At 45.9% G+C, this 15173-nt stretch overlaps 1 protein-coding gene across 7 annotated transcripts in view; it reads right to left on the bottom strand.

The window, feature by feature from the left end:
* Window positions 1-15173, bottom strand: part of Shaker (potassium voltage-gated channel protein Shaker) — a 267533-nt gene that overhangs the window by 179234 nt on the left and 73126 nt on the right. The window contains exon 1 of one of the 7 annotated variants that reach the window (XR_013082774.1): window positions 4403-5164. The exons of 1 other annotated variant lie outside the window; for it this stretch is intronic. Coding sequence is in view for 5 of the 6 variants with exons in the window: in XM_076793388.1 (XP_076649503.1) it covers window positions 4403-4902 (500 nt within the window). In the remaining variant the exon portion in view is untranslated. Of the gene's footprint in view, window positions 1-4402; window positions 5169-15173 lie in introns of those variants that run through there. 5 more of the 7 variants (XM_076793388.1, XM_076793387.1, XM_076793389.1 and 2 more) reach the window with 5 other exon arrangements.

The raw sequence follows: 15173 nt of genomic DNA, 5'->3' as shown, positions 1-15173 counted from the left end.
AATCAATTTTCATCGCCGTACTGCGAATTTCTATACTAAATGCCAATCATGATAACGAAACAAATACTGCACATTAACCCCTTGCATAATTATTCTATCGTCAATCTTCCACCCTAATCAATCTTCGCCACAAAAAGGAATTTTTCCAAAAACCATATAAAAATTCGCAGTCTTTTCAGCAAAAATGCAGGGTAAGCGCTCGCAGCCCAGTTTCGCAGCGATCGCAAAGCCGCATACACAAAATTGGTACACAGCAACCACCACAAAGACATTGGCATGGAGTTCGATCATCACAATGACAATAAAAAGGGGTAGAAAACCATTTAAGACAATATTCGTCCCATCCTCCGTTCAAGGTCGAATCAGATCGCTGCCATTCGTGAAACGGGGTCAAAAATGGGCGTTGCGAGCACACGCGACCGGTGGAGGGGGGTGGGTGCGTGGGGACACCGTGGACGAATGGGAAAGCAGGTTCAGTCTCGCGTCGATCTCGATTTCCAGCGTTTCCTCGAGAATCGAGGGACCGGAAGGCGATTTAGCCCGAGGAATGTACGTTCGGGAGAGCGAGGGGGCGGGGCTTCGGTGGCCCTCGCCCCGCCCCCTCGCCGCCCACCGCCCCTCCACCCGGAGTAATCGAGTAGTGCGTGAAAGCTTTATCGGTCCAAGGTGCAAGGCTCTTCATTCCGTTTCATTCCATTCCATCGCATCGCATTCCAAGCTCCGATCGAAAGCATCGAGGAGAGAAAAAGAGTGAGAGAGCGGGATAGCGATGAGACCAAATATATATAGATATATATTCTCTCTGTCGCGTCTATATATCCGCTGATTTTTCGATTATTTTTTTTTTTTATTGGATTCGTTTGGCAGTATTTTCTTGCCGGTCCGATTTTGCCGTACTCGTCCGGGACGCACTTCGCAATCCTATCGCACTCTTTCCGCATTTGGTTATTTTTTTATTTACTTATTTATTTATTTGGTTCATTTCTTTGGATGTACGGTCGATTGTCGTGCGATTGTCTGGCGGTTTTTAAGCTTCGCCGGGGTTTTTATTCGTGACGGGGGCACAACCAGTAAGCGATCCAACATCGAACATCGCAAGCTTGTGTGTGTTTTTTTGATTGATTCGAGGTTGATTTTATATTATTTTTTTTTCTGATATATATATTTTTTTTTATGCCTCGTGCTGGTGGATATATGTCGGGAGATGTCGGGGAGGTCTGTGTCCGGCGCCCAACGCCACGGTGTGGAACATACAAAGCCTCTGTGAACATTGTGCATTCGCTGTCAGTGAAAGCTGCGTGAGAAAGGCTGGAAGACACTGCCTTCCGGATGACAAAGGGAGACTCAGGGATCATGCTTCGCGACGATTCGATCTCGTGCTCTCGCGAGTCTCTTCGAGATCGTGCCTCTCGTTAGGCTGCGTTCGCTTCAATCGCACAGAACAATGCATCAAACCCTGCTCGATTTCAATACCAACTCAAAATAATCCCCAAAAGCATAGTTCACTGAATCCAGTCAAATGATTCGAAACAATTTCTTTGAATTTTTTAAGCTTATCAATTTCTTCAATTTTAAAGTCCAACTTTGCTTTTATCAGCGAATGAAAGAAACGTACATTAAGTAATCCAGATAATTTTCTACGTTCCCTTATGACCGAAGCAGGGCACACGGATTATGGCAGAGCCTGTACAATTAGATACCATGACCGACGTAGAGAATGCGAACGTACCCTCGCGAGACAAAGGTTGCAGGCAATTACACGCCGATGCAAATCGATAGCGAATTTATCGAGCTCTCGCGCACAGGAGCATAAAGCATGCGGGGCGAATTTCAAAGTAATCATTTCAATCATCCTTCGCTCTGTACTTTTATTTTTAGTGAAAATCTTCAAACACGCGTTGCTTCAAACAAATTTCTCCACGGGCACATTTATAATCTCCAATTTCCGAAGCCTTGTCTTGTCCAATAATTTTCTGATCGATGCTCCTGTGCGTGTGTCGCGATTATGGCACGATGCTGAAAAGCGCCCGCTCGACAAAGCACGGTCGAATCGTCGGGATCGGTAGGGAACCGACGGAGTACACCGTCGATTCGACGCGAGCAGAGCTCCCATGAATTATTCAGCGACAGTAATTATAGAATTTCGAGGCTGCTCGGCGACGGTCAACGGCCGAACTCGAAACAACTCGAATCTGGGCTATCTACCGGATCCGGAAATCCCGAATAGGGCTGCTCTGCTCGCGTACGGAGGAGAAGGGTTGCAGCACCGGGTAACGAGGCAGAACATGAAAACAGGGTTTAGGCGGGTAACAGATGTACCGGCCGAGTCGTCGGGGTTTGGATCGGTCGCACGGAAAACCAGAAAATCGACGATTCCGAAAACAAATGTTTGCCCAGCCTCGGCTATAGAAGTTTTGCTTTCAAAGTTTTTCTGTACTTTCGGACTGTGTTGCTGAGTGGAATAGCAACCGTCCTGGTTGCAATTATCTCCTTTTCGCTGCGGAAATTTCAACGACTCGCATGTTTGCTCGCGGGAGGCTTTCACTGCGGAGTTCTTTTCGTTTGAATGAAAATTTTAAGTGGGTGGACGTCAAGCAATTTTTCTACGGACTTTTTCTGGGATCTATAGAGAAACGAGCTTTCTAAAAATCCGAGTAAAGCGAAGAAAATTCGAGCAAATTTATTATCACTCAACGTTAAAAGAATTATTTCAATTTCTGTGCTTAATCGTTGTTTGGAAATAATGCGAACAAACGTGAGAGTCACTGTGTTTAATAGAACAGAAAATATAAAAGCCGTTAAGCTGTAGAGATATTGTAATAAAAGATGGACGGTAAACAAATTTGTTACAAATTTTTGTCCTTATGATGTAGCAACAATTTCTGAGCCATCGCTGGATTTTTGTAACCATATGTAAAAATGTAGAGTGACAGAAGAGCGATGCGTTGCATTCAACGAATAAATAGAACAATACTGTCTGACCCATGTCTGACCATAGATCGTCGATTCTACTTGCGGTGTAGAGCCACAGTTTCGTCGAGCAATTCTCCAAATTCGGTCAAGAGCTTCCTTTCGTTATTATATCGTGCTACAGTAAATCCGTGTTGAAAAGTAACTTTTTTAATGGCTGTACAATTTACCGTCTTTTTATTAAATTTTGTATGGATTTAAAAGCAGCGTACGTTTCAGATATTTTGTGTTTGTAGAATGTAGAACAATGTAGAAGTGATTTAAACGGTTATTTTCATGCAAGTTTAATTACTGCAGTTTTATTTCTACAAAGTCGATGCGAACGTGTTGGGGAATTTTAACTGTGTGCGTCAGCCTGGGACTAAAATACAGAGACTATTGCTTTATTGGAACAGAGGGAGAAAGTAGCACGACAAATAACCGGAACCCTCTTAACCCCTGTGATCGACCCTCCTGTCGATTCGACACGTTTCCACTGCTGTACTGGAATATTCTACACATTTTTTTACTATTTCGAAACACGACAAACAGTTTTATGATAATCTCCTCATTTTCTACTACCGTCAAAAATGAATCAGCAAATTTTAATTATCCAGTTCTCAACTAATTCAGAACTATCTCAAGAGTTAATCACGGAAATCCGCGAGAAATTCCTCTCACGGCTGATCAAACAATAACATACAATATTAAATTACCGTGGGACATGTCTGGGAATACCGTTCTATTTTCTGATACTATCAGAAATTCCTTTAGAATTTCAATTACTCAGTCCCCGTGGAATATAAAATCCTCTCAAGAGAGAACAGTAGAAATTCTCAAGAAATTCGTTCTACGTCCGCTCAAACACTGACATTTATTACTAAGTCTACCGTGACATATGTAGGAAAAACTGTTCTATCTTCCACTATCTTCGGAGAAACTTCTACAACTTTAATCTCTTATCACATTTACAATCGTCTCAAGAGATATAACACTAGAACCTATCAAGAAACTCCGCTTACGCCCGAACAAACATTGACTCTCGCTACTAAATCCTATCCGAGTCTCATTGGAAAGCTCTTCCTGCCCTACAATCAAAACATCTTGCACAAGTCAACAATCCAGCAATCCTCCCAATCAGCACCAAATTCCCCATCCAAACATTATGTCGCCCCAAGTAGAATCATCAAATATTGATCAGACACGTGAATCTCTACCATATACGTACAACAACTCTACGTTTCTTCGTAAAATTCGCAAAGTACCGTCGCATCGATCAACCGGAAAGTGCCAAGGCCGATCCACATCACCCGACTCGGCCCGAAGAAGAACCACTATGGCACAAGGATTATATGCCATGGGGCTTTTCGGGACGGATAAAATATCGGAATAATAATAAAGAGCATATATAGAGTTATATATATAGATAAGATAGAGATGGCGAATGACTCACCGTCTCGTCTTAACGCGACGATAACGGCGATAGTCGTTGGCGTTGACGTCGTTGGGGTCGAAGCCCCTTCGGTGCTTGGGCGGCGAGGACATGGTCGCGGCAGCCTTGCTCTTGCCGGTGTCCGGTATGCCGTGCGGCGAGCCGGCGGTGTTGTTGCTGTTGCTGGTGAACGCGAGGCAGACGGTGTTGTCGATGCCAATGTGCAACGAGGAGAGGGGCGGCGGCGAGGGCGGTAGCTGGGCGAGGACGAGGCCGGCAGAACCGGAGATGATCGCTTCTTCGACGTTGATCGCGTGACAATGACACCCGTCGCTCGGAGCTGCTGCTTGCCGCGCTACTGAGGCTGCTGCTGCAGTTGCTGCTGCTGTCGATGCTGCTGCTGCTGCTGCTGTCGATGCTGGATCGCCGATTACGAGGCTCCGATCCCCGTGACCGACGTGGCTCTTTGGCACCGCGTTCAGCTCGTGCCTGCTAAACCTACCGGCGCCCGGCCCACCCATTCAAATCCTCGATTAATCGCCCGGTCACTCCACCTCTCTGCCTCCGTGGCTGCTCTGCCGCTCCTCGCACTCCCAATCCCCCGCGATCCTCTGCGACCAGCCCTCGTCTGTCCGCTCCAGTCGATCCCCTTCGAATAGCTTCCTCCACGTACTGGGTTTACCAGCCTATTGTCACCGAGCACCCAAACTTCTGCCTTTTCAGACTCGTCGAGCCTTTGTCCGTCTACTCTGGCCGAGTCTGCTTAAGATTGCTGGCAGCTTCAGAGTCTCTAGCTTGCTATGACCCCGCAATTGCAAGCTCCAGACAACGATTACTACGAATCTTCTGATTACGTCTTCTCTATAAGCTTCGGATCACCGACAGTTCAGAATCTAGATCTCTCAGTTTGCATCAGCTCAGCTTCAGCGAATGTCCGCACTAGGCTCTCAAAATTGTTTCGTCTCTCAGCTTCAATTGGCACTCGTCTATTGTCTATTCAGGTCTGCATCAGTCCCAAACTCTAGCTTCCTCTGGTTGCAATACGGATCCTTCAAATTCCTTGCTCACGACCCTTCTCTGTCAGCTTCTCTAGCTTCCTTTGTTTACGATAGTAAGCTTTAGCCAATGATCAACACGTTAGATTCCCCAAATTCCTTGTTGACGACCCTCTTTAGACGAGCCCTCCTCTATTAGGGTCAGATCTGCGTCAGACTCTAGCTTCCTCTGTATGCAATAGTAAGCCTCAGTCAACAAGCACACCACATCAAATATTGTTTCTCTCTATCCTCTTCGACGAACCTTGACGGCTTTGTACGGCTCAGTATGTGATATCAAGATTTGGATCCTCCTTGACGAATCCTTCTCTATCAGGTTCGGTCGATTAGCTTAGCTTGAGACTCCAGCACTTTTCACTAATAGCAACCTCTAAGCAACTTGTCTATCCTTTGAGGAGTCCCTGTCTATCAACTTCAGCTGGTCTATGATCTACTAGCTTCAGCTTTGCGTTTAACCTCAGCCACCAGCTTCTCATTAGCAACCTCTAGCCAGCAAATACAGCAGGTCTTCGAAATACCTCTCTATCCTCTGATAAGCCTGTCAGCTTGATACTCCGATCACACAAAATTCTCAAAATCGCTTCTCCTCTATCCCCTCACGAGTCTATCAAACTCTGACTCTAGCCTCTTCCACAACTAGCAGCTTGTAGCCAGATGATGACGGTAGATCCTCCGAATCGCTTCTCCTCTATTCTCCGACTAGTCTGGCAGCTCCAACCGATTGTCTATCAGCTCCAGTTAACCGTCGTGAATCAGCCCCTAGGTTCTTCCGTCAGGTTTAGTTGTCGCAGGTTCTGTCCACCGATCGCACAGAGGATTCGATAATTGTTGTCGGTTGTCTCCGGATGTTGGATTCCTGCGGACCCGGCACGATCGTTGACGGTGACGACCGCGAGAGCCGGCGCCGCGCGCCGCGACGCCCCACGGACTCATGTACGCGCGCCTAATCCCGCCACCGTGTCCGGCCACCTTGCGACGCACCCACGCCACTGCCGAGTTAGCCACCCGTTCGCGACTGACTCACGCACGTGCCGCCCCATTCCACGCAGCCACTGCGTGGCCCATCTCTCCGTTGCACAGGTGTGTCCTGAGGGGACCCTCGGGGGGGTCGCGAGACAGAAACAAAGGGCGCGAGAAATAACAGACAGAGAGACGAAAGACAAAGAGACAAAGAGACAGAGAGAGAGAGAGAGAGAGAGGGAAAAGAGAGAAGAGAAAGTGAGAGAGAGAGAGAGAGAGAGAGAGAGAGAGAGAGGGAAGCTAGCGGAGACCGTGACAACGTGTACCGCGGCGGCTACACCAATGTCCAAACACCGTCTCTTCCTTCCGTTCCGCGATCACGCCGACTCACTCCTCGCGCACCACCACCGGTCCTGTCTCTCACTCTCTCTTTTTCTCTCTCTCTCTGGTTCTCTCGTCGAGGAGAGTAGGAGAGAGAGAGAGAGAAGAGAGAGGCTACGGTGGATACCGCGCGGTGGCAGCACCGCGGCGACGCGGAAACAACCAGGTGCAATGTCATCCCGTATGACAGGATCGAGGAGTGCTCTCTTGGCTCTCTTGGCTCTCTTGGCTCTCTTGGCTCGCTTTGCTTGCTTTCCTTTTGCTTGGCTCGCTTGAATAGCGATCAGTCCCTTTGATACCGAACGGATACAGACTTTTCAAGATTGTACAGTTGTTATTTGGTACAATTGATAGTTCCGGTGAATGCACACGGCACGGATGGATTGCCGGATAATGAGAGAAGACGGGGGAGGCTACAGAGAGTGATGTATGCAACTGGGCTTCTTCGGTTTGGGTATTCGAGGGATGATTTGGGTCATGCGAGGGGTGAACCTCTGGGCCGGGACAGGTGATTCCAATGGCGTTCTATGGAAATAGGCCATCTGCTGGGACTGGGGGAAACTTGGGCGTCTACGGGGTGTACCCGAGTTTTCGGACGATTTTGCTGAAATGGAAATGTACCGATGGTCGGAACGAGTTGCTAATACTTCCCAAGGTCAACAACAACACTTCCAACGGCAACAACAATATTGAAAGACAACTTTATCGAACTCGAAAACATGGAACATCTTCCTAAGCGTCGCACTACAACTACAGACGACTCGAAAATCGTAGATCCAATGACCTTGACACAATGACGGCGAGGTACTCCCAGGAAAAAAGGCAATAAAGATGATCGATTCGGAAGATTCGGCCAAGAGGAAAAAGAGCATCCAGATTCCGATCGGATTGCACGCACGCGCGCTTCGGATCGAGCGATCGCTCGATGTCGCGTCTCGCGTTGCCCTAACGAGTTTCGGGGCGCTGGTTCGGGGAACGCAGTCGGAATCCTGATGAGGGTGCACGGGGGTAGAAGGTGGTGGAAGACGGTGCTAATCGGAGTTCGCGGGCCCGTAAAGATGCGACAACTTTCCTCGATTAGTTGCCCATGAGTGCGGGATCCTGCGTCAAACATCGCAAACCTGTGGCTAATTACACCCGCAGGGGTGGTGAATCAAGCTGATGAATCCTTTCGATGTTCTTCTTCAACGACTCGCGGAGAACGTTCTCAGTAATTAATTAAAAGAATTTTTTGAAGACCTTTCTTCGGTCAATATCGTCAATGCAGTCCTCATACAGTGATCACGATAGTCTTCGAATTTTATTAAAAATCAGTAGATGAAATATAAATAGTTAGAACGATTACTAGGATTTAACAACATGGGTACATTATTTTTAACTTATTGAAATTATTAGAGGAAGAAACTATCCGAAAATTGATAAAGAAGGGCTGTTTAAAATGCTCTCATTCAAATCGTCCAAAATAGCATGTTAACAACTCCGAGGCACTTTCGGGCGAGAACACCGGGATGGAAAAAAAGTGGAGCACGATCAGAACCGACGAGTCATCTCTGCCAAGGTTCGAGGGTGATAGCGTAGCCTTGAGGATCGGGTGAAAAGTGAAAAGTTCGCTTGCTTGTGGACGCGGGGGTAGAAATTTCGAATCGCTCTGGGACAGTCTCGCGTTTCGTCGCTTGTTGAGAGAAGGGCTGGAATATTTAATCGTTAAATTTGTAGACGAGAGAACGAGAGAACGAGAGAGAGAGAGAGAGAGAGAGAGAGAGAGCTTGAGTTGAAGAGGGTGGAAGGGGGTTGAACATTCATTTACACCTAGCCTGATGCAGTCAGAGACGAAACGCGAGTAATCGTCATCCACGCCCTCCAACCCCTAAACGAAAATAGAGTCGGTTCAGGGTTGCGCCGTGTGGTGGCGACACCAGAAACGAGCTACGAGAGGGTTGCACTTGGAGAACACACCGACGCATGATCATTCTCGTTCCAGGTGCGGCACAGATGCCACTTGTATTTAGGAAAGCATGACCTGTCCACTGCATTACGAAAATAATTTATTAAAATCGTTTCATGGAGGTTCTGATGAAAACTGCTCTGGAGGCCTTCGTTTCGAGTAATTTTTAAATGCAGGTCCAGCTACACTGACTTTTTATCCCATTTTTCTATGAACTATTAATGCTTGAAAATGGGCCAAGCCGCTGTAATTCTTTAGAAGAACCTTTGTTCTAAATTTTGCAAGTGCAAAATTGTAAAAATGTTCTGGCTTAATTTTGCAGAAAAATCTCGCGACTATGTAACAATTATTCGGAGTGGAGGTTCTTCGAGAACGAAGATAGAATAACGGTTTGGGAGAGGCGTGCCTGTCGAAGCATTTCTAATCAGATTAAGCAGAACCGAGGCTATTTTTCATGAAAATGAGGACGAGGTAGAAGAGCCGGGGCTAACGAAGACGAATGTACTCCAATCTGCGGAAAAGAGGAGAGCCAAGGTTATTGCCTCCGCGCAGGGTGTCCCGTAACCAGTGGTGCAAATGCAAAAGGGGTGGCTCTGTTAGGTCGTCGGGAGAGTAATTCGGTATATTAATTTATTGTCGCGTTGTGCCGGTTATGGGACACCGTGCGTGTAAACCCTCTGCCACGTATACTATTAGTATCTCTCAAAAGCCTGCGAGATCGAGCAATATTTCAAACAAAACAAATGCTGAAGAATCTAAGTTTGCTTTAAGTAGACCGGATTGTTGGACAAGATATAAATTCATCAATTTAAAAATGTCCCAATTTCTAGGACAGTGTACAAGGGCCAGCAGATTTTCCACCGTGTAAAAGGCTTAACGCAAAAATGCCGTGGCTAGGTCAAGGAGAGTATGGCGACACGCTTCAAGTGCCAGGAGATTTCGCGACAAAGCGAAAGCGTGGGCGTCGACGGCCAGTAACGAGCAGAACCGTGTCTCGTGGGTGGAAATTGCTCGCGACTATGGAGAATCGTGTGGGCGGGGGTGAATGATCTTCAGGGAACGTAAACACACAGTGGTCGGGCTGGTTGCAAGGCCACTCGTCTTCGAGTTATACGAAAAACCGACTGGACGATCGCCAGCCCGATCAACACGACAAGGTCCGAGCACGTGGTCCCAGACGGATATATTGTAGCGATGTTTTCGAACGACTCGCGAGCACATTCAACACCAAATCACAAACATTCTCACTATCGAATCGAAATCGAGGCTACCGTTTTTCTTACGAAGTGTCGTCGATCGTTAACGTCTGACTGGTAGCGGAAACATTTAATTTAAAATGCTGTTGCGTTCTTTCCAATTCAACTAAAAATTATTCACAGAGGAAATTTGTATAAAAATCCGCAGTATAATGTTGAAGAATGTACAAAGACTTTCCCGACCGATTGAATCGAAGTTTCTCAAGTTCTAAGAGGTTTTAGCAACAATGCATGCTACTGAAAGGATTGCAAAGATTGCTACGATAAGAAAGGCCTTCAGCTGATGCATTTCTCGCGACTCACCCCATATACAACCCCCGCACACCCCGCATAAGCCGTTCCTACCGTGCCCGCGAGCACATATTGTCGAGTCCTCTAGGAAGCACTGTTTGGTTAACGAGGACACGGGTTCGAATCCAGCCTTTGTATCAGACAATGAGCCGACGACTGCAATGGTTTCGTTAGCGAATGGAGTATATAACTGCAGTCTGGTCTGAATTAGGGTTTCGCAGGAATTGTCGATAGACCTCGGCCCCCAAGGGTTTCCTTAAGAAACAATCTCCCCCTCGTTCTCTCGATTCGGTTCTACCGTCGCGCGATTACTTTCATCGAGGAGAAGCACGATGACGAATTGACTCTCTGTTGTGTGTGTCGCGTGGTGGCTCGCTATTAAACCGTCCACCCCGTGTTCCGGATCGATAGTCAGCGAGCAGAGATTTTAATTGGTCGGCTGAACAATTAAAAAGTTGGGAGGAGCCGAGATTGAGTGCAGGCGATAGCCTATATTTCTATAACGTCGATCGTCGGGCTGTCTTCCGATCGTCAACCTAGAAATTTCTTTCGGATTTGCACCTTGACCCCGCTGTCGACTACGTGCGAGCAACGCTTTTAACAAATTATGGAAACAATCGTTCTTGTGGAAATAAAAATTGTCCGTGTCAATTGCGAGACCAATTTTTTAAAAAACACCAGAGGAGTTCGAAGAAACAGTTACTTAAATAATGGCACCAGGCTCATTCGGACCATTTCGAAGATATTATCTAACCACTCAGCCCCTGGTGATTAATTTCAATTGGGGGTTGTGTAATTGGGTGCAATGAAAGACCAATGGATCTGAGGAAGCACCGAGGACCGGAGGACCACTGCAATAAGAAGATGGGATTGAAAAAGAAGAAAACCTCCACGTAAAAGAAAAATCGTTCGGAACCAAAGATCTATCGACTTTTCGCTGCAATCGTATACAAAATGAACCCTGTTCGCATCAATTGCAAGAAACGGGAGCTAAATAGAAGTTTCTTTCTCGCTTTATTGATTTGAATATTCTTAAATTCTCTTAAACCGTCTATTGCTTTAAATTGCCGTTACTCATTTTTCAAATAAGATAACAAAATTAGCATTGAATATCCGAGTGAATGTGCAAATTTTCGCCAGAACAAAAATTAGGAAATCGGTACTGATTCGTTAAGAAAATCGAATGAATTGGCCAACTAGGAAAACAATAGAGGAAAAACGAGGTTACGAGCGACGTCACGTGAAAAATACTGAAAAACAGGGAGCGAAAGGGTATCAGAAAATTTGTTTGATCCCCGTAGGGGTGAGTCAACCCTCCGTAAGATGGCAGTGGCGTAGCTGAGTCGCTGCCGGCCGGTCAATACCAGAAAAGGAAGCGAAGGGTCCAGTTTCGCTGGCACGGTAACCTCGATTCCGAGTGCGCTGCGTACTCTTGCACCCGATCCGGCGAATTTCGAGATCGATCACGGCAACGGGCGACCTTGAACCGACAAGACGACGCGCGGCTGCGAACCCGTGCAGGAGAACCTAACAGACCGGCCCGCTGCGGGCTTGCACCCGCAACGTTTGCACCTAGCACTGTGTCCTTTCACGGAATCGGGATCAGGATCACGGGCCAAAAAATACTTTCCGTTCGCCTAAATCATCCGGAAATCGGGGAACGGTCGAATCACGCGTACCATGGGTTAACGATCGCTATCTCCGTGCGAAGGGTCACGCGTTCTGCATGCTGACCCACATTGTTGCCAGCGCAACCCTGTTTGTTTGCTCGGCCAACAGTCATTTTCGAGTTTCGGTTGCTCGGGAATGTTTAACTATAAATATTCTATTTTGGATACCGTTGAAACTAGTCGATGCGAGATTCCGTTTGCTAGTTAGAGTTCTTGTGGAGCGATTCTCTTTTACCGAATCTGCTTTTTGGAAATCAACATATTATTTTCGATCTACTGGCATTATTGAAAAACAAGGGTTCCATGGAAATGTGTTAGGTGTGGAAATGAGTTCTTTCCGGTCGCACAGGTGTTGATAATAATGGCGAACGCTTTGATAATCGAACTTTATAATTATCGTTTTACGAAGTAATTAAATGTACGATTTAATTTGCGGCTCTCGCGAGTAATGCAACTTTGTTTGAAACTCAAACTGGTCAGCTTTTCTAGTTATTGGAATTGTTCGCTGGTTACCGGAAACTATTTTACAAACTTGTATTTTTGCTGTCCGCAAATGAATAAAAGTGTGCCAAGAGTAATGAACAGTTTCTAAACGAATAGAAACAAATTTCTTTTCACCACCGATTTTTAACAGTGTTTGTTTGTCCTTCCAGCAATAATTAGATAGACCATCAAGCGTCCGAGGATGCGGCTGTATTATTTTTTTCTAACGAGGTCGTCGTTGCCCTAGTGTTGACGCAGAAGAAGAACTAGAGTGCATGAAATTTTTATTATCCATAGCGATTCATGTTTATTGTTTACGAACCAATTTGCAAAGAAACAGGTGCTTCCTCGTGATACGGGAGATCGTATCTGGCTCGACACGCGATAAAAGTATTAACAAATGTTCGGAAATTTATGGTGAACGTGATAATTCTGCCCATGGACGTCGTTTAATTCGAGTGGAGCGTTTTACGGCTTGAAATTGGAAGCGATAATGCTAGGGGAATGTGGCTGGACCACTTAAGCCATGCACTTTTGTTAAAAAGGCGTACGGGAGAAAATAGATGAGCTGACACGTGTCACGAGAATGATCGAATATTGACATGATAGTAGCCCGAAGAGATAGAGACCCGCGGACCACGACGATTTTACGAGAAAAGATCATATATCGTTGTTTAAAATTAAATACACATATTAATGGGCAGGAAATTATTTTTCTCTCTCTCTCTCTCTTTGAATTGTTTTTGCCAAATTTTGCAAACTTTATGCTCACACCATTTAGATTGTTTTAAAGACGATAATTTAAAAAATCAAGGAAATTCTAGAGATACATGAGATGGAATTATAGAATTTATTAACTGCCTGCAAATTCGTAATGTTGCTTTCGTGTATGGTCCCTTATGTTGATCGAGCCGCGAATTCTGAGATCGTGTGTGGAGCGGTGCTTATTTTCGGATATCGAGCGAAAGTGAGGGTCTTTTGCAAAAGCATCGGAAAGTTCGAATATATATCTGGTATATCGCACGGGTCGTCGATTTCCCGAGAACCGATCGCCAATTAATTCGGTTCGCACCGGTCCCCCACGACTGCCATTTTCGAGGGACTCGCGTCGCGATAATGCGCGAAGAATAATTCTCGCGAACCGTGAAAATATCCGGGCGAACACGTACGAATTTACTCGCGCCCCGTTCTCGTATTCTGCGAGTAATCGATCGCAATTAACGCCGGTTTAATTGCCCTAACCCGTCGCACCGTGATTCCTCTTGCGGCTGGAATAATAGATATTCGGAGAAATAAATAATTCGTTGCGAGATCTCCACCGAGCGGGCAATTAAAAGTGTCGTTAAATCACAGGTGAAATATTGTTCGTGGAGAAGCTAGCTTAACTTCGAGAGGAAAAATCACAGAGTAATCTACAGTGCACTTGTTTTATAACCCGAAGTTTGCACTTGTGATCGCCTTTGTTGTTTTTCGGAATATCGAGTGAAGTATAGTTGACGTCCAAGCTGTTATAACTTCGTGAAGAAAAATAGGAGGGCAAGCTACCTGGGCTCGATTTACAGAGTGATTTACTTTCATTAGTCTACGTTGGATTTTTCCAAAGATGCTTCTTTTCTTTCTTGCAGCTTTGAAAAGCGCGAGGAAGCGCGTGGAGAAGCGAAGATGATTTTCTCCTTGACAATTTTACGGATTCACACACCACTAGAGAGTGTAAAAAATTTTTCTCGGGAATGAAATCAGCGTGAACTCGAAGATGGAAGTCTCCCCTTTCCAACGAGTGCATAAAATTCGCTGTACGATTTTTTGTTGCGATGTTATTGCATTTTGAACGCGAAGCGTTTCTATCGAAAATTTGATGTACCTTCGAACACTTCTGGGGAGTACAAAAAATTTTTTTCACGGTTCTAAGCACCATGGTCGTCAAGATCGAAGTCTTCCCTTTCCAACGAATATAAAAAAATGTATGTACGATTTTTTGTTACGATTTTATTGCACTTTGAACAACCATGATCTCGGAACAAGTTCCCTTTCGACGAACTTGAGGTACACGAAAGAGAGTCTGCCGGCGAAAATCGAAGGTAATCCGCGTGCTCAAGGAACCAACGTTGTCAAAATGAAACTCATGTTCATAAAGAATAAAAAAAGAAAAAAGAAAACGCAAGTAATCCTTGCAGCGGAGAGTGGCGAATCGATGGTCGATCGCGATAACACGATTCCCGAGGCCGCGGCGAAGAAAATAACTTTGTTCGTCCCGCGAGCTCGCTGGGAAACGAAGCGGGAACCACTTCGAAACGAGTTCGGCCCGAAACTACTTCTCTTCGGGGGGGAAAACTTCTAAATCAGCCGTTGTTTACCATCGGCCGAGACCTCCCGACTTCTAAATCAATTTCGTGCGAGAGGCGCTGCGCTGCTCGTCTTCGAAGGTTCCTGTGCGAGGAACGCCGATCGATTCTCGACGAATTACAGTCGATCTCTCGAAACAGGCCACGAAACATGATGTTCGAAACCATTCTTACATTTACCGCAGAATTTACGGGAGCTACTATAAAAGCTTCTCGACGATATCTTTCTCAAATGTCACCGTAGCGACAAATTGTACAAACGGAGAATGAATGAAGCAATATTTTTTATTTAAGACTGTTGAGTCTCGCAGTTTTCACAGTACAATAACAACACTTGCTCGAAGAACCTCCATCGCACAACCAGAGAACGATTTCAGCGATAAATAAACCGAGAGAGTAACACGGGAGG

Source organism: Halictus rubicundus, chromosome 9, assembly GCF_050948215.1.
Source record: "Halictus rubicundus isolate RS-2024b chromosome 9, iyHalRubi1_principal, whole genome shotgun sequence".
NCBI lineage: Eukaryota > Metazoa > Arthropoda > Insecta > Hymenoptera > Halictidae > Halictus > Halictus rubicundus.
The sequence above is the reverse complement of the archived record's forward strand: the minus strand, read 5'-3'. Positions and strand labels throughout refer to the sequence as shown.